The 26,529-nt window shown below is 49.9% G+C and overlaps 1 protein-coding gene across 8 annotated transcripts in view; it reads left to right on the top strand.

Annotated features, from left to right (window-relative positions):
* Window positions 1–26,529, top strand: part of ALS2CL (ALS2 C-terminal like) — an 83,824-nt gene that overhangs the window by 10,139 nt on the left and 47,156 nt on the right. For 4 of the 8 annotated variants that reach the window (XM_075922969.2, XM_075922971.2, XM_075922970.2 and 1 more), the window contains exons 3-5: window positions 20,444–20,552; window positions 23,168–23,360; window positions 24,995–25,060. In XM_075922969.2, coding sequence (XP_075779084.2) covers window positions 20,447–20,552; window positions 23,168–23,360; window positions 24,995–25,060 — 365 coding nt within the window. In that variant the 5' untranslated portion in view covers window positions 20,444–20,446. Of the gene's footprint in view, window positions 1–2,332; window positions 2,381–2,404; window positions 2,552–3,239; window positions 3,445–20,443; window positions 20,553–23,167; window positions 23,361–24,994; window positions 25,061–26,529 lie in introns of those variants that run through there. The other 4 variants (XM_075922973.2, XM_075922967.2, XM_075922968.2 and 1 more) reach the window with 4 other exon arrangements.

The following is a 26,529-nucleotide window of genomic DNA, read 5'->3' as shown; positions in this document are numbered from 1 at the left end:
GACAGGTGCTTTAGCATCCCTGGTTAACACATTTCCAGAGGCCGTTCACAGTGAAGTGGCCCATTATCACCATCCAAGGGAGAAGGGAGCAAAAGGGATGGGGGGAAGGGCTCTTCATGGGCTATTCGGGGTTGTACTAAGCCATACATCAGCGTGTCTGTTCAATCCATGCTTTAGTGTCTTGCAGAGTTAGGAATTTAAGCTCCCATCTTCGGAAGGGGTTGTGCCGTGTTCCTTGGAAATTGAGAACGGAGAAGTCCTTGCTTCCTTGCTAGGACTGTGTTAGATCCTGCCGGAGGGCAGGGAACTGGCTTTGATGTCCTCAAAAGGTCCCTTCGAGTTCTAGTGTTCTATCATTCTAAGTCGGTGTTCTATGATTCTAAGGCGTGATTGCTATGCGAAGTCTGGTCGGGTACTTGGTCTTCTTTGTCTCTGAGTTCCAACAATAGCAGATAGTGTTTGGTTGCACACAGGAGTTTGTTTTGGGTACCTAGAGCACTGGATAGATGCAAATTGGCATTGGAAAAGGTTCAGAAAAGGGCAACAAAAATGATAAGGGGTTTGGAACGGGTCCCATATGAAGAGAGATTTAAAAGACTGGGACTTTTCAGCCTAGAAAAGAGGAGACTAAGGGGAGATATGAGAGAGGTCTATAAAATCATGCCTGGTGTGAAAAAAGTGAATAAGGAAAAGTGATGTGCTTATTCCCACAAGATAAGAACTAGGGTCACCAAATGAAATGAATAGGCAGCAGGTTTAAAACAAACAAAAGGAAGTTGTTCTTCACTCAGCGCTCACCCAACCTGTGGAACTCCTTGCCAGAGGATGCGATGAAGGCTAGAACTTTAACAGGGCTAAAAAGATCTAGAAAGATTCATGGAGGTTAGGTCCATCAATGGCTATTAGCCAGGATGGGTAGGAATGGTGTCCCTAGCCTCTGTTTGTCTGGAGGTAGATGACAGGTGATGGATCACGCGAGGATTACCTGTTGTATTCCCTCCCTCTGGGGCATCTGGTATTGTCCCCTGCCGGCAGACAGGACACTGGACTAGATGGACTGTTGGTCAGACTCAGTCTGGCCATTCTTATGTTCAAATTTCACTGAGCTCTAGGGACACTAACTTCTGCTTTTAAAGTAGTGAAGAATGGGTCTGCTATCGCACAAGAGTGCAGCAGGACGTGCTAATATAATGAGTTTTGAGCTTCTCTGATTAAAAGGCGGCCTTGCTGTTGGAAACTCAGACCTGCCTGAGAAAGGGAGCATGCATACAATACACCGAAACGTGGCACGCAAACACAGCAGTAAACAAGGCAATCCCTTGCACCAGAAAGAAGACTTCTGCTTGGTGGTGTACCACAGGGAAAGTGACTTCTCATTAAGCCAAACCGAGAGCGTCAATTGGACAATGTTTCCAAAGCAGCTTTGAAGAGCTGGTCCAAGGCAAACTTTGCTCCTTAAGCTCCATCCGCAAACTTCCGGAGCAGGCACAAAGAGGAAGCACATTCGCCTCTAAAAAGAAGGGGGGTGAGTTGTAGGTTGGATAGCTGAAAAAATGATTTCCCTAGGAGGGTGGGGAAGCACTGGGATGGGTTCCCTAGGGAGGAGGTGGAATCTCCATCCCTAGAGGTTTTGAAGTCCCAGCTTGACAAAGCCCTGGCTGGGATGTTTTAGTTGGGCTTGGCCCTGCTTTGTTCTAGTGTCCTATGATTCTAAGTCGGTGTTCTATGATTCTAAGTCGGTATTCTATGATTCTAAGTCGGTGTTCTAAGATTCTAAGGCGTGATGACTCCTGAGGTCTCCAACCAACCCTAGGATTCTAGGATCCTAAGAACCAGGCTACTTAAGATGCCTTTCTGTCCCATTGCCCCTTGGAGTCAAATCTTTCTGCACACCTTTTAGTTAGGACCATTCTCCCCATTTTATAGATGGGGAAACTGAGGCACCGCTGTAACTATGGTCAAGTCACTTGGCAGGAAATGCATGGCAGAATTAAGAATAAGACCTAGCTCTCTTGACTCGGAGCACTGCATTTCACTGCAAACCCCTGTCATACTTTTATGGATCGCATCAGAGGCTGTTATCAAGACCGTAGTAGGATGGGAAGGAAAAGGGGCCTATTTTGCCCTGTACGACTGTTCCCTGCTGTGTGTATTCACACCCATGCCTTATATGGACGGGCTTTCTGCAGAAGTGGACAGTGAATGATGGTGCATGTGCTGAAAAGAGCCAGGGAATTCCCGGGGAGAAGGGAGGAAGCCAAGCCGGTAAAACAATCATTCTCCACAAAGGCTCCCCCAGCCTGGATCCTTCTCTGCTCTCTCCTTTATGCAGTAGCATCCTCGGAGTGATGGATCGATCAGCCCTAAATCTCCTGCATTAGTAAGTACTAGGAGCCTTGCAATTGTCCAGCCGGGGAAGAAAGCCAGTGAATCGGAGCGGCCGGGCGATCAGAAACTGGAGTTTTCGTTCCTCCTCTCTAGCACGCCTTGAAGCAGGCTGGGACAGTACGGGCTTTGTTCAGCAGCACTCATGTGGCCAGCTGGCTGTCTGGTAAAGGATTTTATAATTCAGGATTGATTAGAAAGGTGGAAGGGCTTTTGGGCAGCGGGCTCTGGTGGGTTATTTCCAGCTGGAGGTGGGTGGGTCGGGGGCGAGGCGGTGTGGTTAAAAAACCCCATCTCCGATTGCTGGTGACTGTGACAAGCTCATGGGCTGCCGGGTGGAATATACAGTGCCAATGTATCACACAGCTCATTGCACACCGAGCACACTCTGTGCATTGTGTAGCAAAGGCCTTGCGCCCGGTGCTTTGATCTGGTGCGTGTGCTGTTCTTACGAAGCCAGGCCAGAGCAGAAACAGCTGAGGAACTCACATGAGGCCCAGAGTCAAGCCAGTAAAAGAGCGGGGGGCCACAGCTATACCTGGGGGACATTAGAGGTGGCGAGCCAGGAGGGTGTCGCTACGTGAAACTCGCTCTGTGACTTTCACGTCTATTTGACACGTCTCGAACAGACCTCTAACAGGAAGGCACACATTGTGCTCGGGAGACAGGGTGTTGGTTTCCAAGCGCCTGGAAAACGAAGGGAAAGAGGCCACACTCCCCTTTATTAAATAAAGGCCATGCTCCCCTTTATTAGGGCTTTGTAAGTCTCTCTCTCGGGGCCCTGTGCCTCTCGCCCCGTGCACAGGCCTGGGACTGTGCAACTCGCACGGGGAGGGAGGGAGCGAGCCGTGGGTGTGGTGAGCAGTGACTCTGTGTAGTTAGTAGTTCAGTGCGCCAGCCCAGGGGAAACTGGAGCGGCAGCAGCCCGAGGAAAACATGACTGTTCGTCTGGTCTGCAGTAAGTCCTTTCCCCCCTCGGTGTGTGATTAAAGCTGGCGTAAACGGGGCCTCGGAGGACCCAGTTGCACGAGGGGACTCTGCGTGGGAGACACAGGCAAGGTAAAAGGCAGGCGAAATCCTTTTTGGACGTGGAGAGAGCCCTTGAGCTGTGCCAGTGGGGGGGGGGGGGGGGATACAGGGCATTTCCTGGCCATGTCTGCCACAGGCAGGGTGTGCTGGCATTTTGATCTATGGCAGCGATTTTCAAACGTTTCTCCTCATGACCCGGTTGAAGAGAATTATTGGCGCCCACGACCCAACATCATTTGACTGGGGTGGGGCTGAGGAGGGGAGCTTTGGAGTGCAGGAGGGGGCTCCGGCTTTGGGGGGGCAGGAGGGGTTTACCTCAAGCAGCCCCTTGGCAGAAGTGCAGTGAGGGAGCTAAGGCAGCTTCCTGCCTCTCCTGGCCCTGCAGAAACAGCCAGCAGCAGGTTCCCAGCCAGTGGGAGAGCGGAGCTAGTGCTCAGAATCAGGGTCCCGCCTTTGGGTGGGATAGAGGAAGGAGAGGGCACCAGCCTCTCCCCCTTGAGCCAGGCCTGCTCCCCCCACTGCTCACCTGCTCCCCCTGCAGCCACGACGGGGCACCAGCCAGCACTAGGGGATGGAGGGGTGAGGGGTCTGAGTCGGAGGGGCTATTGGTACAGAAGCACTTGGAGAGACTTGAGAGTCGCTTTGGGCAGGTCCTTGCGCCTGTGTCCAATGAGGCAGACCCGGAGGAAGCAGGAGCCTCCCACTTTACTTAGGCTTGTGAGCGTGGGGAAGCCGGATTCCCAACGCTGCCTGCAGCTCAGGCCCAGAGCCTCCCTGGCTGAGCAAAAACAAATACCAGGCGAATTAGTCACTGGGAAGCGGCTGTTGGGAGGGAGCCGGCTCTCCTTCTCCAACACGGTGCACCGTCGGGCCTGCTGGGACTGGAAGCCTGCTGGAGAATTTCAGAAGGCTCCCGTTAGGGACCGACGGAAGCTAAAAAGCCGCTCGAAACGCCGAGTGCGTGTAAACGCTGGTCGATTGCGAGAGGCGGCGCTGGTTTAATTGTAGCTCGGTAGCTCTCTGAGGTCTCCTCAAAACCCACAACCAGTGGTGCAAGGCGCTGTACGCACACTAGGGATGTAAATGGTTAACCAGCTAACTGGTGCAAGGTGCTATACGGACACTAGGGATGTAAATGGTTAACTGGCTAACTGGTGCAAGGTGCTGTAAGGACACTAGGGATGTAAATGGTTAACTGGCTAACTGGTGCAAGGCGCTGTACGGACACTAGGGATGTAAATGGTTAACCAGCTAACTGGTGCAAGGTGCTATACGGACACTAGGGATGTAAATGGTTAACTGGCTAACTGGTGCAAGGTGCTGTACGGACACTAGGGATGTAAATGGTTAACCAGCTAACTTGTGCAAGGTGCTGTACGGACACTAGGGATATAAATGGTTAACTGGCTAACTGGTGCAAGGCGCTGTACGGACACTAGGGATGTAAATGGTTAACCGGCTAACTGGTGCAAGGTGCTGTACGGACACTAGGAATGTAAACGGTTAACTGGCTAACTGGTGCAAGGCGCTGTACGGACACTAGGACTGTAAACGGTTAACTGGCTAGCTGGTGCAAGGTGCTGTATGGACACTAGGGATGTAAACGGTTAACTGGCTAACTGGTGCAAGGCGCTGTATGGACACTAGGGGTGTAAACGGTTAACTGGCTAACTGGTGCAAGGTGCTGTACGGACACTAGGAATGTAAATGGTTAAGTGGCTAAGCGGTGCAAGGCGCTGTAAGGACACTAGGGATGTAAATGGTTAACCGACTAACTGGTGCAAGGTGCTGTACAGACAGTAGAGATGTAAATGGTTAACTGGCTAACTGGTGCAAGGCGCTGTACGGACACTAGGGATGTAAACGGTTAACTGGCTAACTGGTGCAAGGTGCTGTACGGACACTAGGAATGTAAACGGTTAACTGGCTAACTGGTGCAAGGCGCTGTACGGACACTAGGGATGTAAACGGTTAACTGGCTAACTGGTGCAAGGCGCTGTACGGACACTAGGACTGTAAACGGTTAACTGGCTAGCTGGTGCAAGGTGCTGTATGGACACTAGGGATGTAAACGGTTAACTGGCTAGCTGGTGCAAGGCGCTGTACGGACACTAGGAATGTAAACGGTTAACTGGCTAATTGGTGCAAGGGGCTGTATGGACACTAGGGATGTAAATGGTTAACCGGCTAACTGGTGCAAGGTGCTGTACGGACACTAGGAATGTAAACGGTTAACTGGCTAGCTGGTGCAAGATGCTGTATGGACACTAGGGATGTAAACGGTTAACTGGCTAACTGGTGCAAGGCGCTGTACGGACACTAGGAATGTAAATGGTTAAGTGGCTAAGCGGTGCAAGGCGCTGTAAGGACACTAGGGATGTAAATGGTTAACCGGCTAACTGGTGCAAGGTGCTGTACAGACAGTAGAGATGTAAACGGTTAACTGGCTAACTGGTGCAAGGTGCTGTACGGACACTAGGACTGTAAACGGTTAACTGGCTAGCTGGTGCAAGGTGCTGTATGGACACTAGGGATGTAAACGGTTAACTGGCTAGCTGGTGCAAGGCGCTGTACGGACACTAGGAATGTAAACGGTTAACTGGATAACTGGTGCAAGGTGCTGTACGGACACTAGGGATGTAAATGGTTAACTGGATAACTGGTGCAAGGTGCTGTACAGACAGTAGAGATGTAAACGGTTAACTGGCTAACTGGTGCAAGGCGCTGTACGGATACTAGGGATGTAAATGGTTAACTGGCTAACTGGTGCAAGGCGCTGTACGGACACTAGGGATGTAAATGGTTAACTGGCTAACCGGTGGCCCGGCCGGGCTGCTGTGTCCTCCCCGCCCGTCTGTGTTTAAGCCGTGAATCGGTTAAACATAACGTTTAAGCAGTTAACTGATTGAACAGGATCCCTAAGGCAGATGCCCGGGGAGGTCTCGTCTGAATGGAGGGTCACAAATTCCTCCTCTGGACGAGAAGGGGGTGAGCGCTGATAGTCCTGTACTGAGCCCCCGGTTTCGATGCGGAGTGGAGCGCGCCGAGCCGCCGCAGAGAACAGATCGCCCCGTGCTTGAGATGCTAGCTTGGGACTTGCGGCTGCAAACGAGCCGTTTCTCTCTCTCTGGGCAACTGGGTAGGTCTCACGGAATTCAATTCTCCAAGGGGTGTCCTGTTATAATAATATGTCTCACGCCTCCGACCCGGGTGCCCTACCCTGGAGGTCGTGGTCCCTGATTCTCACTAATGCACGGGTGTTGTCCTCTGGAGAAAAGTCATGTTGGGCCCGATCCATGGAAGAACATGGACCAGCTAAGGATGTAAAGGGTTAACCGGTTACCCACTAAGCATCACCTTTACTGGCTGGGCTGGAACAGCCCGTCTGCCCACGGCTGGCCGGGCTGGAGGGCCCACTGTGGGTTATCCAGACCCTGGTTAACTGGTCAAAGGATTAACATTATATCATTTAACCGGTTAACATTTTTAAGGGGTATTTCCATCCCTGGGACCATCCTCTAGCTTGGGCCCAGTCACTCGGCCTCGCTCACCTTTCAGAGCAGGCGTTGCTTTCAAAGCTGCCCCGAGACACTAGTTCCCTCCGCAAGAGCAGTGCAGGCGAGCGTCGTGTAGGGGAAGCTGAGTCCTGAGGGCCGAAGGTGGCCCCCAGTTTGCCTGGCTCCGGACCCTGAGGCTGAGGGCTCCCCCTCAGCATTGGGGAGCCCGTGCTGGGTGCTCCAGGACCCCCCCCCCCCACTGCCCTTCCATGGGGCCGAAGCACAGAAAATCTACCCCCACAGGTTCTGGTGTGTGAGGGGGATGTGGGGAGCATCTTTCTCCTTCTCAGTCAGTGGCCCCGACCCCACTCCTCTGGGGAGCAGGCCTGGCTGGAGGAGGAGAGGCTGGTGCCCTGTCTTTCCACTATCCCACCCAAAGGCGGGACCCCCAAACCCGGGCAGTGAGCTGCCAGCAGTCCCATGTTGCAATGGGTGTCCCTCGTGTCCATGGCAGATTGCCTGAGCCCCGACTAAATTGGTGCAGGGGGCCCTTGTACCCCGAGTTTCAACGTTGTCCTCAGGGAAAGCCAGTTGATCACCCGGCCTTCCCCGGCTGGCAGGGGGAACCCGCAGAATGGGTCTCACAAATGGAGCCGATGTCCCTGCAGGGCGGAGGCTCCCAAACTATGGGGCCTGGGAAGTGGGGCGGGCAGGTTATCAGGGGGAGGGGGCAGGCAGCAAGACTGGAGTCGGGGTGGGGGGCTCTGTCCACGACCAGGCTCTCTGCCTTCCTCCTCCCCCACCCCACTGCTGCAACAGCCCCCACCCAGCCGTCCGGCTGCCGGTGCTGATGTGGAGTCGGTGGGGGAGGGGGGGAAGATGTCACCCCAGATGCACTGCCCCCCTGCTGGAAAGATCCCCCGACTGAGCGGCCCTAGGGCAGCAGCTGTCAGACTTTTTTTCTCATGACCCAGCTGGAGAAAGTTGTGGGTGCCGCAACCCGATGTCATTTGACCGGAGTGGGGACTCCGGAGTGGGGCCGAGGAGGGGAGCTTTTGGGGTGTAGAGGGCGCTCCGGTTTTGTGGGGGGCAGGGCTGATGTAGGAAGGACTTACCTTGAGCAGTTCCCAGTCAGCAGTGCAGCGGGGGGGCTAAGGCAGCTTCCTGCCTCTCATGGCCCCTCAGACCAGGCTGCACCCCAGAAGCAGCCGGCAGCAGGTTCCTAGCCAATGGGAGGGCGGAACTAATGCCCGGGGCAGGGGCAGTGTGGGGAGCCCTGTGCGCTTTCCCCACCTAGGAGCCGGGCTGGTGCCGGCCGCTTCTGGGGTGCAATGGAGTCTGTGGTGGCAGGCTACTCTGACCCCCCCCCCCCCGGCCCCTCTTCCCCTCCTCTCAGCAGGCCTGCTTCTCAGCTCCTGGAGAGCATCAGGGTTTCATGGCCCCTGCAGTGAATCCACACAAGATGTGTCTTGAGGTTAGAGGCAGCCTGGGAGGATTTCACCCGGGAACTCCATAGCTAGACCCTTCGGGCTTCCTTCACTGTGCAAAGCGAGAGGCCGTTGTGCTCCCTCCACGCCCTCGGTGCGCTGTCAGCCATGGACTAAGCACCAGAGAGACATGCTGGCCTATTGCTCTGGGCCGTCGTCCCCCTGCTCCGAGAGCTGTAACTTCCTCATTAAACCCGGCGCCCCAGGTTCCACCCCTCTGAAGAGCACTGGAGTTTTGTCAATGGGCCTAGGCTAGGGTTTCATTCATGTATGAAGGGGGATACCAATTGCCTGGTGAGTGATCAACACTTTGCCTCCCAAGGCTACTTTTAAGGAATAGGGTTGCCAGGTGTCCGGTTTTTTCCCAGACAGTTCGGTATTTTGGCCATCCATCCGGTAAAAAAAAAACATTTTACATGTCCGGTATTTTCTGTTTTCCTCAGATGGAAGGCCAACTGCATTTGCGAGGGTGAGGGGAGTGAGGAGCACAGTAATTTAAAGCTGCAGCAACTTTTTTTTTTTTTGCTTAACAACGTTGGTCTCCCCCCTTTTTTTCTCCACAGAATTTTTCTTTGGGGTGGGAGGAGCAAGGTGTTCAGTATTTTTTGTTAAACCATCTGGCAACCCTATTAAGGAAGACCGTTCCATTCATACAAACGCTGCCACGGAAAACATCTGGGTCTTTCAAAAACATCTGGGTCAGATAAAGAAAACCAAACCAACCACAACGTCCTTTGGCTTGCCCCTTGTCCCCCCACGGCTGACGGTGTGGGGAGGCGGGAGACATTTGAAAACCCACCATCTCTCCACGCATCCAAGGTCAAATGAAACTGCTTTGGTCACAGCAGAAAGTAGGGCCCACTCGTGGGACCACCACTAGGCAGCACTACCCACACTGGCCTCCAGAACTTAGATTTACCCAACTAGATAGGTGAAGATCGTGAAAACTGTTGGCAAGGAGGGATGCGAATGGTTAACCAGTAAGCGCTACTTTTCCCGGGTGATGCTTACTGGTTACGGTTAATCAGTGGGGTCATGGGCAGGGAGCTGCTGTGGATGGGGAGGAGGGGCAGGCCCAGCCTGGGCTCACTGGGAACAGCCCCCATCCACAGCACACCAGGGCCGGACCTGCTGTGGACAGGAGCTGCTCTGGCCAGGCTGTGTTGGCCATTCCAGCCTGGACACAGCATGGGTGGGGTAGGGGAGTGCTCAAACCTAGTTGTGGTAGAGAGACAGGGGTCCACATCAGCCCAGCTGTGGTGTCCCCACTACCTGTCTCCAAAAAGTTCCTAACTGTCAGGGTGGTCAAACACTGGAATAAATTGCCCAGGGAAGTTGTGGAATCTCCATCACTGGAGATATTTAAGAGTAGGTTAGATCAATGTCTATCAGATTGGTCTAGACAGAATTTGGTCCTGCCATGAGGGCAGGGGACTGGACTCAATGACCTCTCGAGGTCCCTTCCAGTCCTAGTGTTCTATGATTTTATGATTTCATTGGTTAACCAGTTAAACATTGTATTTAACCAATTAACTAATTAAATGGGGCTTTACATCCCTAGTGGCAACCTGCTTTTTAACTCTCCTTAACTAACATTAGGCCCGTAACAGTCCTTATCTACTTCTCCCTGAGTTCATATGAGTTCAGCATTTTCCCACCTCTCTTAATATGGATCGCCCTCGGAGCCTTATCCCCTGGAGCAGCATCCCCCGGTGCTAGGTGCTGTACAAGCACAGATCCAAAAGACAGTCCCTTTCCCAGAGTTTATAATCCAAGAGAAGACACGACAGGTGGATATGGACAAATGCGGGAGCACCAGGAACATTGAGGCCAGATTGGCGGATGGTGCTCTTGGCCGCTGTCAAGGGTGTTTGTTTTCGGCAGGCCTTTTTATCCCTGCAACTTCCCCTCCAATATTGGAACAAACTCTAAGAGCAGACGCTTCCATTCCTTCCACTGGCTCTCAATCTCCTATTGGAGACTCTTTTTCTAACTCCAGTGAAAACTTTTGGGGCAGTCCTTAGTTCAAATTAACTGTTACTCTTCATGGAATGAGGAATGCCTACATTAGCATCCCTAGTTCGAACTAGGGGGCTAGTGTAGACATACCCTAACTTCTTAGAAGAGGAATCCAAATGAGTCAAGTGTGAGGCTACGTCTACACTGGCATGATTTTCCGGACATGCTTTTAACGGAAAAGGTTTTCCGTTAAAAGTATTTCCAGAAAAGAGCATCTAGATTGGCAGGATGCTTTTCCGGAAAAGCACTTTTTCTGGAAAAGCGTCCGTGGCCAATCTAGACACGCTTTTCCACAAAAAAGCCCCGATCGTCATTTTCGCGATCGAGACTTTTTTGCGGAAAACAAATCTGAGCTGTCTACACTGGCCCTTTTCCGGAACAGTTTTCTGGAAAAAGACTTTTGCCCGAACGGGAGCAGCACAGTTTTTCCGGAAAAGCACTTATGATTTTACATGAGATCGTCAGTCCTTTTCCGGAAATTCAGTAGACAGCTGGCAAGTTTTTCCGGAAAAGCAGCTGATTTTCCGGAATAACTTGCCAGTGCAGGTACAGCCAGTGTGCAACTCCAAAACCAAGTAATTTTCATGAGCTATTTTAACTGTGTGTGTGTGGGGGGCGGGGGGAATGAAACAATGAAGTTCTAATCTAGAAAATGCAGGAATGGCCTGGTGAGACCATCAACAAAGCAGACTGCCTCCTACATCAGGCCCTTCTTGCTGGAATATTTGACTGTGGTCACCCAGACGTTTGATTTGACCCGACAACTGGCTAGTTTGACAAACCTAATTCCCACTTCTGACTCTGCCCCTGGACAGTTCACCTAACCTCCCTCTCTGTGTCTAGACTACAGGGTTTTGTCCACAAAAGTTGCCTTTTGTCGACAAAGCTATACCTGTATCTACACTACCACCGTTTTCTGTTGACAGTAAGTCGACATAACGCGGTAGTTTTGTCTATGGCGGTAAACCTCATTTTACGAGGAAGAATGCCTTTTTTCGAAAGTACTCTTTTGAAAAAAGGCATTATTGCATGCAAACTGTGCTTTTTCGAAAGAGAGCATCTACACTCTTTTGAAAAAGCGGTTTGCTTTTTCGACAGAACTGGTTGTAGTCTAGATGCTCTTTTTCGACAGAGGCTTTGTCGACAGTATCTGTTGACAAAGCCTCTGTTGAAAAAGGCGTGCAGTCTAGACATAGCCCCAGTGTTGACAAAACGTCTGTCGACAAAAGCCTGTAGTCTAGACATACCCCTGTGTGTGTTCCCTTCTCCAAAGGGTGTGATACTGTCTCATCCCTTAGAGGCCAACGGTCATGCCGCTGGTGAGGTAATTATTTGGCAGCTCTGTTATGCCTTACACGGGCTTTGTTACCTCAGATTATCCATCCCCTTTCCTGGGATTAAAGGTAGCTCCCAGCTAATGGGCGTTTGGTGTTTGTGAGATGAGTTCCAGGGGAGGACTTGGGTCTGGCATCTATGTCCCACCTATCACTGAGTTTTGAGCTACTTGGTGGAGGTTCATGGAGACCAAAATTCTCTGTTACACTAGAGCAGCGTTCCTCAGCCTTTTTGATACCTGCTTGCTGCTTTCCTAAGCTCTGACAGGGAGCGCTCAGGGACTGGCACTGATCCCTGGGCTAGTTGTTGAGAAACGCTCCCCTAGAGGATGTTTTCCCGGGGCTGGACTCTGAAACTGGCCTTGACGCATGTGGACAGGAGCGTGTGTGGGACGCTTGACCTATTGCTGTCCTCCAGATCAGCAGAAGGCCCTATTTCCTAAGGAAGCCAGTATGGCTCCTTGTGCCACAGGGCCGGCCCACAACATTTTGGCACCTGAGGCGGGGAGCTCAAATGACGCCCCCTCGCTTGGGCCAAAATGTTGAAAGGTCTCAATTCTGCCTCCTTCCTATTCTATGCCTCTCATGGCACTCCACCATCTCTGTGCATCTAGAGCAGAGAGGATACATCTGCACCGGCAGCAGACACAATTTTCTACACTCTGGGTTGCAGGGGGGCTCCCCCACAGTCTGGCACCTGAGGCGGCCGCCTCAGTTCGCCTCATGGTCAGGCCGGCCCTGTTGTGCCAGTGCTAAATCCACACGGCTTCTAATGGCAGAGCTTATGGTTTATGTAAATGAGCATGTTAACATGCCCAGGAGGGATGTAAAAGTGTAACAGGTAAATAATGAACCCATAAGCATGAACGTATCCGTTTCCATAACTGCTCCATGCCAATTCCTAGCCCTGCTCCGGGGGAGCCGGCAGCCACCCCATGGTGTGGGTTCTGTATCAGAGCCCGCAGCCTGGGGCAGCAGTTGGCTCCCCGGGAGCAGGCCAGGAGCATTCCATGCCAGGAGCCAGTGTGCTGCTGCCTTTGTATGAGAATGGGGCTGCAAGCCAGGCCTGGTGCCAGTACCTGCTGGGAGCCAGTGTGCTGCCTCTGTATCAGAGGCAGCAGCGCAGGGCAGCAGCCGGCTCCCCAGGAGAAGGGCGATAGGCAGAAGCCAGTGTGTGCACCAGGAGCCATTTTATAAGCCAGCTGCCAGTGCACACAGGTGCCTGAGGAGCTGACTGCTGCCCCGCACTGCTAGTGCTGTATCAGAGTCTATGGTACAGGGCCACAGCCGGCTCCCCAGGAATGGGGTCCGCAGGTAGGAAGCTGGCTCCCGGCACACACTGGCCCCCGCTGCCGGCTCCACTCCCAGGGAGCCACCTGCGCTGGGTGCTCTGGAGTATAAGCTTCACACTGGGGGAGCCCACAGTGTGTAATTGCTAAGAATTACATAGCGCACAGTCAACCTGTGGAACTCCTTGCCTGAGGAGGCTGTGAAGACTAGTGTCATGATTATGAGGGTTAGCCAGCAGCCTGGGGATTAAGGGGTTAACTACACCTAGCCAGGTGGGGTGGCCAATAGGAATATAGGTAGGACTTTCAAACTGGGACAAAGGAATTTGGGCTTTTGCCCTCCTTTGTCTCTCTGGGTGAGTCCTCTGCAGCTACACGGAGGGACGAGCATGTCTCTCTTTCTCCAAGAAACAATTCTTCACTTTCTGTACGTAGGGTAAAGTTTAGGTAGTTTCGTTAGGCTTTATTGTTTTAAGGGTTGGGTATGGCATCTGATATCTGGCACTGCTTAAGAGATGTTTGGCTTTTCTTTTTAGCTAAATTCTAGCCCAGGGTGTAATTCCTCCATGAGTATATTTTGTTACCTTTCCATCTGATCCTTATGCTTGCAACAGGAATATTGTTGCAATAATAAAAGTCTTCTCTTTTCTTTTTATTAACCTGGCATTGGTTACTTGTGTGTCCTGATTTTTATAATAGGGGCGAGATTTCCCAAATGATCTTTCCCCTAATCTCGTTATTAATATTTGGGTGGTGGCAGTGGAAGTTTTATTCCCAAAATCTAGGTTTTTACGATTTGGGGGGAAGTTTTATACCCAAGTCTGGTAGATAAGGCTTTGGGGTACACTTGCTGGCCCTCACTTCTGCATTTATCATTCCAGAGTGGAGAAGGAGCCATGACAGCTAGGACTATAACAGAATTTTAAAAAGAGCTACATAAATTCATGGAAGTTAGGTCCATAAAAGGCTATTAGCCAGGGGATAAAATGGTGTCCTTGGCCTCTGTTTGTCAGAGGCTGGAGAAGGATGGCAGGAGACAAATCGCCTGATCATTGTCTTTGGTCCATCCCCTCTGGGGCACCTGGTGCTGGCCACTGTGGGCAGACAGGATACTGGGCTAGATGGACCTTTGGTCTGACCCAGTATGGCCGTTCTTATGTTCTTATAATAATTGTAACGGTTCCACGGTTACATTATGAACCCCCTTTTAACAACCCTAGTGCACAGAAAGTCGGATGCACAGATTTTAAAGTGCCTTGATCTGCAGGTGACCCAGCTCCGTGCGCGCTTAGCGGGAGCAGATTTCTACAGTGTGGGCACATTGGGTGTGTCTAGACTACAGGGTTTTGTTGACAAAGGTGGACTTTTGTCGACAAAACTATACCTGCGTCCACACTGCCTTTGAGTTAGGTCGACATAACGTCGACAAAACTCAGCAGCTTTGTCGACGTATGTAAACCTCATTCTACGAGGAATAACGCCTTTTGTTGACAGAGTTCTGTCGACAGAAGGCATTATTGCATCTACACTGTCCTTTGCGTCCACACAGTTATGTCGACAAAGCAACTTGCTTTGTCAATAGAACTGGATGTAGTCTAGACGCTCCTTGTTGACAGAAGCTTTGTCAACAGTATCTGTTGACAAAACTTCTGTCGACAAAACAGATGTACCCATTGTGTCCGTGGTATCTCCATGGATGCAGCAAATGGACAAGGGAAAAACAAGGGAGTCTTGTGATTCTGCTAACCAACGGGACCCCTGGAGCTCTCTGGGGAAGTTCAGTCCTCCTCCGTTACTGCCAGGCTGCAGTTTTCATTCGGCTTTCGCATGAGAGCACCCACACAGGGACCTGTGTTTGCCCTCACCCATGGATGGTTATCCCCTATCTCCCGCTCTGACTCAGCGTCAGCCTTGTTCAACAGGAAACAGAGTTTGACCTCTCTTCAGCATCCCCAGTCTCTAGCCAAACAACCGAGGCAGTAACATTTGCGGATGATGCTAAACTGCTCGAGAGAGTTAAGACTAAAGCAGCCTGTGAAGAGTTTTAAAGGATCTCAGGAAAGTAGGAGAGTGGGCAACAAAATAGCAAACGAATGTGAGTGTAGATGAGTGCACAGTAAGGCACGTTGGAAAACAGAATCCCAGCTATCCATACAAAATGATGGGGTCTAAATCAGCTGTTAGCACGCCTGAGAGGGATCTTGGAGTCCCTGTGGACAGTTCTCTGAAAACATCCATTCCATGTGCAGCAGCAGTAAAAAAAGCAAAGTTAGGCATCATTAAAAAGGGATCGAGAATAAGACAGAGGATATCTTAATGCCTCTGTATAAAACCATGGGACGCCCACAGCTTGAATGCTGCTTATAAATGTGGTTGCCTCATCTTTAAAAAGGTATCACGGCATTGGAAAAGGTTCAGAAAAGGGCAACAAAAATGATTAGGAGTTTGGAACAGCTGCAATATGAAGAAAGATTAAAAACTGGGGCTTTTCAGCTTAGCAAAGAGGAGACTAAGGGGGGATATGATAGAGGTCTATAAAATCATGACAAATGTGGAGAAAGTGAATAAGGAAAAGTGATGTACTTCTTTTTTTAATGTAAGAACATGGGGTCACCAAATGCAATGAACAGGTAGAAGGTTTAAAACAGACAAAAAGAAGTTTTTTTTCACTCAGTGCACAGTCAACCTGTGGAACTCCTCGCCAGGAGATATTGTGAAGGCCACGTTTATAAGAGGGTTCAAAAAAGAGCCAGATAAATCATGAAGGCTAGGTCCATCAATGGCTATTAGCCAGGATGGGTAGGAATGGCATCTCTAGCCTCTGTTTGTCAGAGGCTGGGAATGGGTGACAGGGGAGTGATCATGTGATAATTCCCTGTTCTGTTCATTCCCTCTGGGGAATTTGGCATTGTCCACTGTTGGAAGACAGGATACTGGGCTAGAGGGACCTTTGGACTGACCCAGGCTATGTCTGAACTGCACGCCTTTTTCGACAGAGGCTTTGTGGACAGATACTAAAGCCTCTGTTGAAAAAGAGTGTCTAGACTACGATCAGTATTGTCGAAAAAGCAAGCTGCTTTTTTGAGAGGGAGTCTAGACGCTCTCTTTCGAAAAAGCACAGTTTGCATGCAATAGCGCCTTAGTTTTGAAAGAGTACTTTCGAAAAAAGGTGTTATTCCTCGTTTACCGCTATCGACAAAACGAGGTTTACCACTATTGACAAAACTTCCGCATTCTGTTGACTTACTGTCGACAGAACATGGCGGTAGTGTAGACACAGGTATAGTTTTGTCGACAAAAGGCCACTTTTGTCGACAAAACCCTGTAGTCTAGACACAACGCCAGTCTGGCCATTCTCATGTTCTTATGTTTGGAACGGGTCCCATATGAAGAGAGATTAAAAAGCCTGGGGCTTTTCAACTTAGAGAAGAGGAGACTAAGGGGGGATATGATAGAGGTCTATAAAATCATGTCTGGTGTGGAAAAAGTGAATAAGGAAAAGTTATTTACTTTTTCCCCCAATATAAGAACTAGGGGTCACCAAATGAAATGAAGAAGCAGCAGGTTTAAGACAAATAAAAGGATGTTTTTCTTCACTCAGGACACAGTCAACCTGTGGAACTCCTTGCCTGAGGATATGGTGAAGGCTAGGTCTTTAACAGGGTTCAAAAAGAGCTAGATAGATTCATGGAAGTTAGGTCCATCCATGGCTATTAGCCAGAATGAGTAGGAATGGTGTCTCTAGACTCTGTTTCTCTGGAGGTGGGTGACAGGGGAGGGGTTATGTGAGGATTCCCTGTTGTGTTCCCTCCCTCTGGGGCAGTGTTTCCCAATTTTATTTGGCCACGGAACCCTTTTCAACTTAAAAGAATTTCAAGGAACCCCTAGGGTTGCCAGGGAAAAACGGGGGAAAAAAAAAAAGACCCACCAGAATCGGTCAAGCAATAAATAAATAAATAAAAAGCTGCAAAATAGACTCTGTCTCTTTAAAAGGGGGGGAGTGCCTCATTCTCGCAGAACCCTTACTTTCACTTTGCAGAACCCCAGGGTTTCGCGGAGCACCAATTGGGAAACACTGCTCTAGGGCATCTGTCATTGGCCACTGTTGGAAGAGAGGATGATGGGCTAAGTGGACCTTTGGTCTGACCCAGTCTGGCCGTTCTTATCTTCTTATGTCTGGGCTTGAGCCAACAGAACAGGGAAATCAAGTGGAAATTCTGCCTTTACTTCATGATGCGTCAGTAGATCATGCGGCAAAGCAAGCTCACATATCCTGTATGTTGCATCAAATGCTGCTTGAAATGTCTACTGAATGCTGGATTACTTAATAAGTGACATCAACCCATGGCTGTGAATCTGAGAACTGAAATTAGTAGGTAGCCTTCCAATGAAACACTTGGACTTTCTTGTTTGATGACTAAGGGGGGATATGAGAGAAGTCTGTACAATCATGACTGGTGTGGAGAAAATAAGAAAGAGGAGCTATTTATTCCTTTCCTATAACACAAGAACTAGGCGTCACCAAATGAAATTACTAGGTAGCAAACAAGAGGGCGGTGCCCACGAATGCTCATGATACCATCGACATGTGTTGTCAGTCTTTAAAGTGCTACCAGACTATTTGTTGTTTTCTAAAGTTTATCCTGTACAGACTAACTCGGCTACCCCCTGAAGAAACAAAAGGAAGTTCTTCATGAAGAGCACAGTCAACCTGTGGAACTCCTCGCCAGAGGATGTTGAGAAGGCCAAGACTATAACAGGGTTCAAAAAAGAGCTAAATAAATTCATGGAGGACAGGTCCATCAATGTCTATTAGCTAGGATGGGCAGGAATGTAACCCCTAGGCCTTTTTTTTTTTGGTCAGAAGCTGAGAATGGGCTAAAGGGGATGGATCATTGATGGTAACTGTTCTGTTCATTCCCTCTGGGGCACCTGGCACTGAGCACTGTCAGCAGACAAGATACTGGGCTGCATGGACCTTTGGTCTGAGCCAGTGCGGCTTTTCTTATGCTCTTTGGAAACAAAAATGCTAGCGGCGTGGATCAGAAATGTGCCTGGGATTAGGAATGTGGGAGGGAGTCCGGGGTGAGAGATGGTGGAGAACAAAGCATGCAGAGCAGAGCTGGTTTGAAAAGTGCCTTTTCCTCAAAAATCGGAAATTTCTGTCCCTTTCAAAAGGTCAGATTTCAGCCTTTGTGTTCTCTGTGGATCTAGCAGACTGCTTGCCACAGCCATACCAAATTACAAGGAAAAGTAAACAGGCATACACCAGCTATTTCGCAAGCTAATCCGGATTAAGTAAAGCACTTCTTCCGAAAGTTACAAAGCACTCAAGGGCTTTGATGCAGCGATTAGCTTGGGATTTTGGAGCGCTGGGTTCAATTCCATGCTCTGCCAAAGCTGACTGTGATCTTAGCCGAGCAGTTGAGACGAGATTGTCACAAGACCTAAAGAAAATGATGGATGTCTAATTGATGTTCAGTGGCGCTTAGCTGGGAATGAACCTGTTTGAGCACTTAGGGAAATTTTCAACTGCACCTACACACCTTTAGATGGCTGGCTCTTAGTTTCTTTGCCACTCTGTAAAATGGGAATGATAATATTTTCCAAGTTCATGGAGATACTAGGAGGATGGTGAAGCACTGGGGTGGGTTCCCTCAGGAGGGGGTGGAATCTCCATCCCTAGAGTTTTTGAAGTCCGGACTTGACAAAGCCCTGGCTGGGATGATTGAGTTGGGATTGGTCCTGCTTTGGGCAGGGTGCTGGACTCAATGACTCCTGAGGTCTCCTCCAACCCTGTGAGACTAAGATGTTGAATTTATCATCACATGGTGGTCATATTGTGATAATAGGGGCCATGTAGGAGATCTATATGAGTAGGATGTTCATCTTCACAGACAGAGGCAGTGGAATAAATGTACATAAAACCAAAAATGTTTAAACTACAGTCTCCTTGCTGTCCTTGTGACATTTTTCACGGCCAAATTGAGGTTCATTAGTCCCCAACGCGTGTGCAGTCTGGAATAGGGATGTTAAAAAGTGGTTAATTGACTAGTCGAATAGTTGATGGAATTTCCAGCAACTACTCGACTAGTCGATAAGCACTTTCGCATTCCTCCTTTGAAATGGAGCCCCTCTGGGGCTCTTGTACATTTCAAAGGAGGAATGCGGAACTCCGCATACCACCCGGGGCCAGAAAGAAGTCCAGCTGACTTTGCGCTTCACGAAGTTGCCTGCTTTGAAATATACAAGAGTCTGCAGCGGGGCCCTTTGTGCATTTCAAAACCATGGAACCTAGGGTCCTGACCCAGGTTCTGGGGAAATGCCGTGCGGCACCCGGAAACAGATGCGGAGTCCTCAGTTGATCCCAGGCTCCATGGCTGCCCCTTTGAAGTGGAGGGATCAACCCTCCAATGGAGGGATCGACCCCCCACATGCTTGTGTGAGCCAGCTTTTTCAGGCATTCACACTGGGTGCATGACCTCCAATGCTACCCAGTTTCCTAACCCTGTAATTTAGGGAAGTGAAGTGACCTCAGCTGTCACAGAGAACCTCAGAAAACAATCTTGTTTTGTAATCTTGCTTACAGTGGCATGTTGATATGAGCAGTGGCTCCAAACCACATGCACCATGCTTTTCATTTTCTTCACTGCTTGGGTTCTTTGCACTGCGGTTCTTTCTGACAGCAGCTAGCAGCACATGGGTTCGCAGATTTTCCCCCCTTTCTGTTTAAAGAGGAAGCAATCGGGATTCAAGGGCTGGCCTGTTCACGTGAACGTCAGCACAATGACACAAGCGTTTCCGTGATGCTTTGCATTTGTACAGCAATGGGGACGGATGGAACCGGACTGTCCAAACACTGCCAGGGCAATCAGATTGCTCACTTGGATGTGGTCTGAACAGCTTGTGTGGTGGACGGCTGGGTGGCCGCGTACAAAGTATTTTACTGGCAGAGGTGGTGAATTGAAGCTCAGTGGCCTGAAGCTATTGGTGGCAGAAGTTTAAACCGACCATTTCTTTGCTGCATTTTCTTTGGGCATACATGGACTTCCTTCTGGAAAGCTAATCTGCACTTGGAGAATGAATTCAGTGTTAGAAAAGCTCAAAGCCTTCTGAAAGCTCCGATGCTGGTTGAGGTCGTGGAAAGAGGCAGCATGGTCCGTTGACAAAGGCAGGGGTCTGAGGATCCACGTTTGGAGGCGGGAAACTGGGCTGTGCATCAAGCTCTGCCACTGATCTTGCCGTGTGGCCTTGGTCAAGTCACCTCACCTCCTTTGTGCCTCCAGTTCCTCCCCTCCCTTTACCTATTTACATTGCTCGTTTGGGCAGGGAGCGTCTCTCGCGGCGTGCGCAGCGCCAAGCACAAGTAGCGTTCTCGACCGTGCAACTTTGTTTGCCCCTAGGACATGTGGGCCACCGAAGCGGCAGAATCGCTCCTACGGACAGAAGAAACCTTCTTAGCATGTCTGGCCCGGATCGACACCATCGTTCTCAAGCCCCTGCTCCAGGCGGGTAAGCCCACAGAATCTCTACTTCCTGGCATCTGATGGGTGGGGCCCTTAGGCCTTCGCGGTTACAGGTGTCTACGGCACAGAACGGACTGAGGCAGGCGTATTGGAAGGCGTTCTTGACTGGGGAAATGAGGGGAAGAGGGCACCAGCTGAGGAGGAAGGGCACCAGCCGCTGGGGGATGGTAGAACACGACTAAAATAGCCGTGTAGATGGGAATGCAACGGGGGGTGAGGAGAGAGTCGTGTGTAGGGTATCTACTCAGGGTAATACTCACACCCTTCAGCTGTGTCCACACCCTACTTGCCTTGCTCTCTCCACTGCTATTTAATCCCACGCGAGAGGTGCTCCCCTAGGCCATGCTGCCGAGGGTTGAGTGTGGTCATAGAATCATAGAACCATAGAGCTGGAAGAGATCTCAGAAGGCCATCAAGTCCAGCCCCCTACCCTAGGCAGGACCAATCCCAACTAAATCAACCCAGCCAGGGCTTTGTCAAGCCAGGACTTATGTCTCTCCTCTAGACATAAGATCGCACCCCCGAGGGCAGTTTCCTTGCTTCTACCACAGATAATCCAGGTTCTAACCGGTGTGAGAACCGAGGCAGGTCCAGAGTAGATTGCAAGCGGGGAGCCTTTCCTGTTGGATCCCCGGTGTTGAAAACCAAACCCTTCCATCTTGCGAGTTGTTGTTTTTTTTCTGGCCTAGACGAGTGGCGTTCTAACCCTTCTTCCCCCTCCTGTGTTTAACTCATTCAATTGCTGTGTCCCCTCTGCGTTAGGCCCTTGATAAGGACGGCTACCCCGCTGCGAGAAGTGGTAGCACCCGATCCTTAGGCGGGGGAAAGGGGTGTATCAGTGCTGCTCCATAGAAGTCAGTGACGCTGAGGAGATAACAAAAAGGGCTTAGGCAAGCTAACCACCCGCCCTGCTCTCTGTGGGATATCGCAGAGGCACTGTCCATGGGTCTATTGAGGAAATGCAACCCATTTAAATATCTAAAAGGGTGTCACAAGGAGGAAGGAAATTTGTTCCTCTTGGTTTCTGAGGACAGGACAAGGAGTAATGGGCTTAAAGTGCAGCAGGTTTAGATTGGACATTAGGAAAAAATTCCTAACTGTCAGGGTGGTCAAATATTGGAATAAATTGCCAAGGGAGGTGGTGGAATCTCCCTCTCTGGAGATATTTAAGAACAGGTTAGATAGACATCTGTCAGGGATGGTGTAGACGGAGCTTGATCCTGCCTTGAGGGCGGGGGGCTGGACTCGATGACCTCTCGAGGTCCCTTCCAGTCCTATTATTCTATGATTCTATGATTATATATTTGAGGCAGTCTGCCTGACTGCCTGTCTGTCTGTCCAAGAACTCCTCCGAAGCGGTACGGACTAGGACCTCCAATTTTGGTAGGCAGCTTCCTCTCCTCATAACTTACAGCAGGGCTACTAAACACACAGCTTGTGGCCTGCGGCCCGTTTGTTTGCGGCCCACGGTGCGGTTTAGGTTTACGCGGGGATCAACACGCGACCCGCGGGTGGGAGCCAAAACAAAAAAGAAGGCAATATAATGGTCTTTTGTTGCTATGCATTTTAGTAGTTAATTTCCTGGACTGTCATTGCTCATTAAAAGTGCTGTCATATGGGTGGAAATCGGGTCAATATTGCGTTTTATTAATATCAGCCGAAATGACACAAACGAGGCCTGCCTTAATTGTCGTATTCATGCCCGTTAGCGGGAACGACGCTATTTGCATATATTTGCATACATATTTGCATGTCTATGCAACCACACTTAAGCTGTGGCCCTCGGCATGTGCTGTGAGTATCCTTGTAGCCCCCGGGACTTCCAAACTTGAGTAGCCCTGACATAAAGCAAGGTTGGTTGTGCCAGGCCAATGGGCTGGGCCTGGAATGGGATTGCTTCCCAGAAAACCAGACAGCAAAGAGACTGAATCACCAGGCAGGTGAAAGGGGCAAATGAAAGGAGCTGGCGCAGGGCACCCCTCTCCCCAGTCTGGGATTGCCCCAGCCCTGAGCCCCCCACCGCCCAGGGGGTGTTTAGAGAGGGCAGCGGGAGCTGACGCTCCCCTAGCCGGATTGCTTGCTGTGTCCCTCAGTCAGGGAGCGAGGGGAAAGTGCCCAGTTTGCTGCATTCGTCACTCTGGCTGGGGACAGCAGGGGGCAGATGAACCAGGACCAGCCTCCCCACAGGGCATACACCCCTCCCCATGGCCGCAGTAACCATGGAGAGGTGCTTCTCATCCGGCCCCAACCTGTTGCAGTGAGAGAGGGCTGAGGTTGTCCCCTGTCCCTGGCAGCCTCCATATTGAACCCCTCCTCCCCGGCCCCGCCCCAGAGCAAGGATTCAAATGCAGCCGGTCGATTTTTATTGCGTTTTCCAAAAAAAAAATCTCCAAAAATGAATTGGGTTAAGGACCCGAGCTACATCGGGTACCCCTTCTAGTACCAAACCATGCCCTGCAACATGTGTCTCCCAGAGACTCCTTGGGCACCATCATCAGATCCTGCCTCAGGGAGGGGGACTGGGCTGGAAGACTTCTCGAGGCCTGCATGTCTGTCCTACTCTGACCCTGGGCTGTCATCTCTTCTTCGCCTCTTTCACAGAGCGCAGTGAGCAGAAAGGAAAGGGTCACTCGAAATTGTTGCTGCTATTGAACGACCATTTCCACACGCTCTGGGACCTGACAGAAGAAAACTACCGGGCCCTGAAACAGAAGGTCAGCATCTCCGTGTCCCTCTGCCTCCAAGACCTCTACATCCTGTGGAAGGAAGACCTCTTCCTCAGCAGCTACATCCAGTAAGTACAAAAACTCTGCGGCGCAGGCAACTGGCGTACACCTAGGATCGTGAGTTGTTCTTTCTCTTGCTGTGCCCTGTGATTTCTTCTGAGAGGTTTAAGAGTGACACTTGTCTTCTGATGCACACCGATATTTGGATTTTGAAAGGGATGGAGGGTGGGGGATCAATGTTCCCCCTCATTTTTCCGTCCACCATCAGATTTTTTCCATCCATGTGTTAAAATCAGGAATAAGGGATCTTCTGGAAAAGGCTTTATTTTCCGAATGATCCCTGTCTAGACTGACGCTTTTTTCCGGCAAAGCCCCGAGCCAGAAAAAAGTGGCAGCCATGCTCATGCAAATGCAGCGGGGAAAATTTAAATCCCCACTGCATTTGCAATTCCGACTTGGCTAATCTGCATCCTTTTCCAGAAAAGGGTGCCAGTGTAGAGACAGCCAGGTTGTTTAGGATCAGGATGGGAGGACTTAAGTACAGATTCTGTGTTGGCAGAGGAGGGGGAGAACAGCGAAGAGGTGAAGCAAGCAGACCTCACTGGGGCCTGAGTAGAAAAAGTTACATGTGACAGCCATTTGAATGCAACAAGAGTCAAAGCGATTACTCCTATGCAGGAGTGTTTTCAGGATTGGGCTCTGGTGTGTGATAAACACTGTTAAAATCTGGGAACCGTTACTCCGGCAAGGAGTTCCACAGGTTCACTGTATGCTGTGTGAAAAAAAAACTTCCTTTTGATTGTTTTAAACCTGCTGCCCCATTCATTTAATTTGATAACCCCTAGTTTTTGTCATGGGAATAAACAAATAACCTTTCCTTATTCACTTTCTCCATGCCTGTCATGACTGTATAGACCTCCACTTAGTCCCCCTTTTTCTAAGCTGAAAACTCCCAGTCTTTTTAATCTCTCTTCATAGAGCAGCCATTCCAAACCCCTCATCGTTTGTGTTGCCCTTTTCTGAACCATACCAAAGCAGAGACCCGTAGGTTTAGATCACAGATCTTGGGTTCAATCCCAGCAGACAAATCTTCCAGGGCTGTCATTGCCTGAGTAAAGTGGGTCTGAAAGTACTTTCTTGGTAAGCAACCTGGTGGGGGATGTTCTCCACTAATAATCTCCCAAAGGAATTTAGACAAGGCATAATATAGGGCAGGGTTTCTCAACCAGTGGTACGAGTAACCTTAGGGGTACTCAAGAGAAGTCTGGGGAGGGTACATCGACACAGCTGAAATTTGGAGAAAACTGAATTTTTGTTGTAAGTTTTACTGTGCTTTATTATTTTTGTACTTTTCATACCCAAATATTTCATCATCCGCCCGGCTACGATTAAGTTGTTTAAATAAATGTGTTGCAATGGTAGGAAAAAATTGTTTGTGTTTGAAAACTGTAGATATGAGGGATACTTCTAATTTTTAAAAAGGGGGGTACTTTATAAAAAGAAAAGCTTGAGAAACACTGATGTAGGGAACATGGGGGGGAGGAGATAGTCTCAGGGCTTAGTTTCCATCTCTGACGCCCGGAGAAAAAAGGTGACAGACACAAGAGGCTTTTCAAATGAGCCGCAAGATTCTCCCTGGGCCTTTTGAACCTGCAAGCTACACATTGACCCAAACTCGGCCTCTCTTTCTCCTGACTGACAGGTACTTCGACACCTTTGCAAACTGCGTTGCAGCCCAGGGCTTTGACCAGGCGGCCAAGCACAAAAGGTGAGTGGCTTCGGGCCCTCCAGTCTGCTGAAAGGCTGAGGAAACAACCCTGTTTGCAGGAGGGAAAGGGGACAGGCGTAAAGCAGAACCGGGAGCGCCCTGGCTGAGGAGAGCGGGCAGCGCTAGCTAGGAAGACAGCACCTCGTCGCTCTAGTTGCCCAGCCAGAGTGCGAACGGGCCAGCGCTGTGGCGGTCTGCAGTGATCTCTGTTGCATGGCTCTGTGGCGACCTGGCAACCATAGAATCATAGAATCATAGAACTGGAAGGGACCTCGAGAGGACGAGTCCAGCCCCCCGCCCACAAGGCAGGACCAAGCTCCGTCTACACCATCCCTGACAGATGTCTATCTAACCTGTTCTTAAATATCTCAGAGAGGGAGATTCCACCACCTCCCTTGGCAATTTATTCCAATATTTGACCACCCTGACAGTTAGGAATTTTTTCCTAATGTCCAATCTAAACCTCCCCTGCTGCACTTTAAGCCTCCTTGTCCTGTCCTCAGAAACAAGAGGAACAAATTTTCTCCTTCCTCCTTGTGACACCCTTTTACATATTTGAAAACCGCTATCATGTCCCCCCTTAATCTTCTTTTTTCCAAACTAAACAAGCCCAGTTCATGAAGCCTGGCTTCATAGGTCATGTTCTCTAGACCTTTAATCATTCTTGTCGCTCTTCTCTGCACCCTTTCCAATTTCTCCACATCTTTCTTGAAATGTGGCGCCCAGAACTGGACACAGTACTCCAGCTGAGGCCTAACTAGTGCAGAGTAGAGCGGCAGAATGACTTCACGAGTTTTGCTTACAACACACCTGTTGATACAACCTAGAATCAAATTTGCTTTTTTTGCAACAGCATCACACTGTTGACTCATATTCAACTTGTGGTCCACTATGACCCCTAGATCCCTTTCTGCCATGCTCCTTCCTAGACAGTCGCTTCCCATCTTGTATGTATGGAACTGATTGTTCCTTCCTAAGTGGAGCACTTTGCATTTCTCTTTATTAAACCTCATCCTGTTTACCTCTGACCATTTCTCTAACTTGCTACGGTCATTTTGAATTATGTCCCTATCCTCCAAAGAAGTTGCAACCCCACCCAGTTTGGTATCATCTGCAAACTTAATAAGCGTACTCTCTATCCCAATATCTACATCATTGATGAAGATATTGAACAGTATGGGTCCCAAAACAGACCCTTGAGGAACTCCACTTGTTATCCCTTTCCAGCAGGATTTAGAACCGTTAACAACAACTCTCTGACTACGGTTATCCAGCCAATTATGCACCCACCTTATCGTGGCCCTATCTAAATTATATTTGCCTAGTTTATCAATAAGAATATCATGTGAGACCGTATCAAATGCCTTACTAAAGTCTAGGTATATGACATCCACCGCTTCTCCCTTATCCACAAGGCTCGTTATCTTATCAAAGAAAGCTATCAGATTAGTTTGGCATGACTTGTTCTT

Source organism: Pelodiscus sinensis, chromosome 2, assembly GCF_052426305.1.
Source record: "Pelodiscus sinensis isolate ZL-2025 chromosome 2, ASM5242630v1, whole genome shotgun sequence".
Taxonomy (NCBI): Eukaryota; Metazoa; Chordata; order Testudines; family Trionychidae; genus Pelodiscus; species Pelodiscus sinensis.
This window is presented reverse-complemented; position numbering and strand designations above follow the sequence as displayed.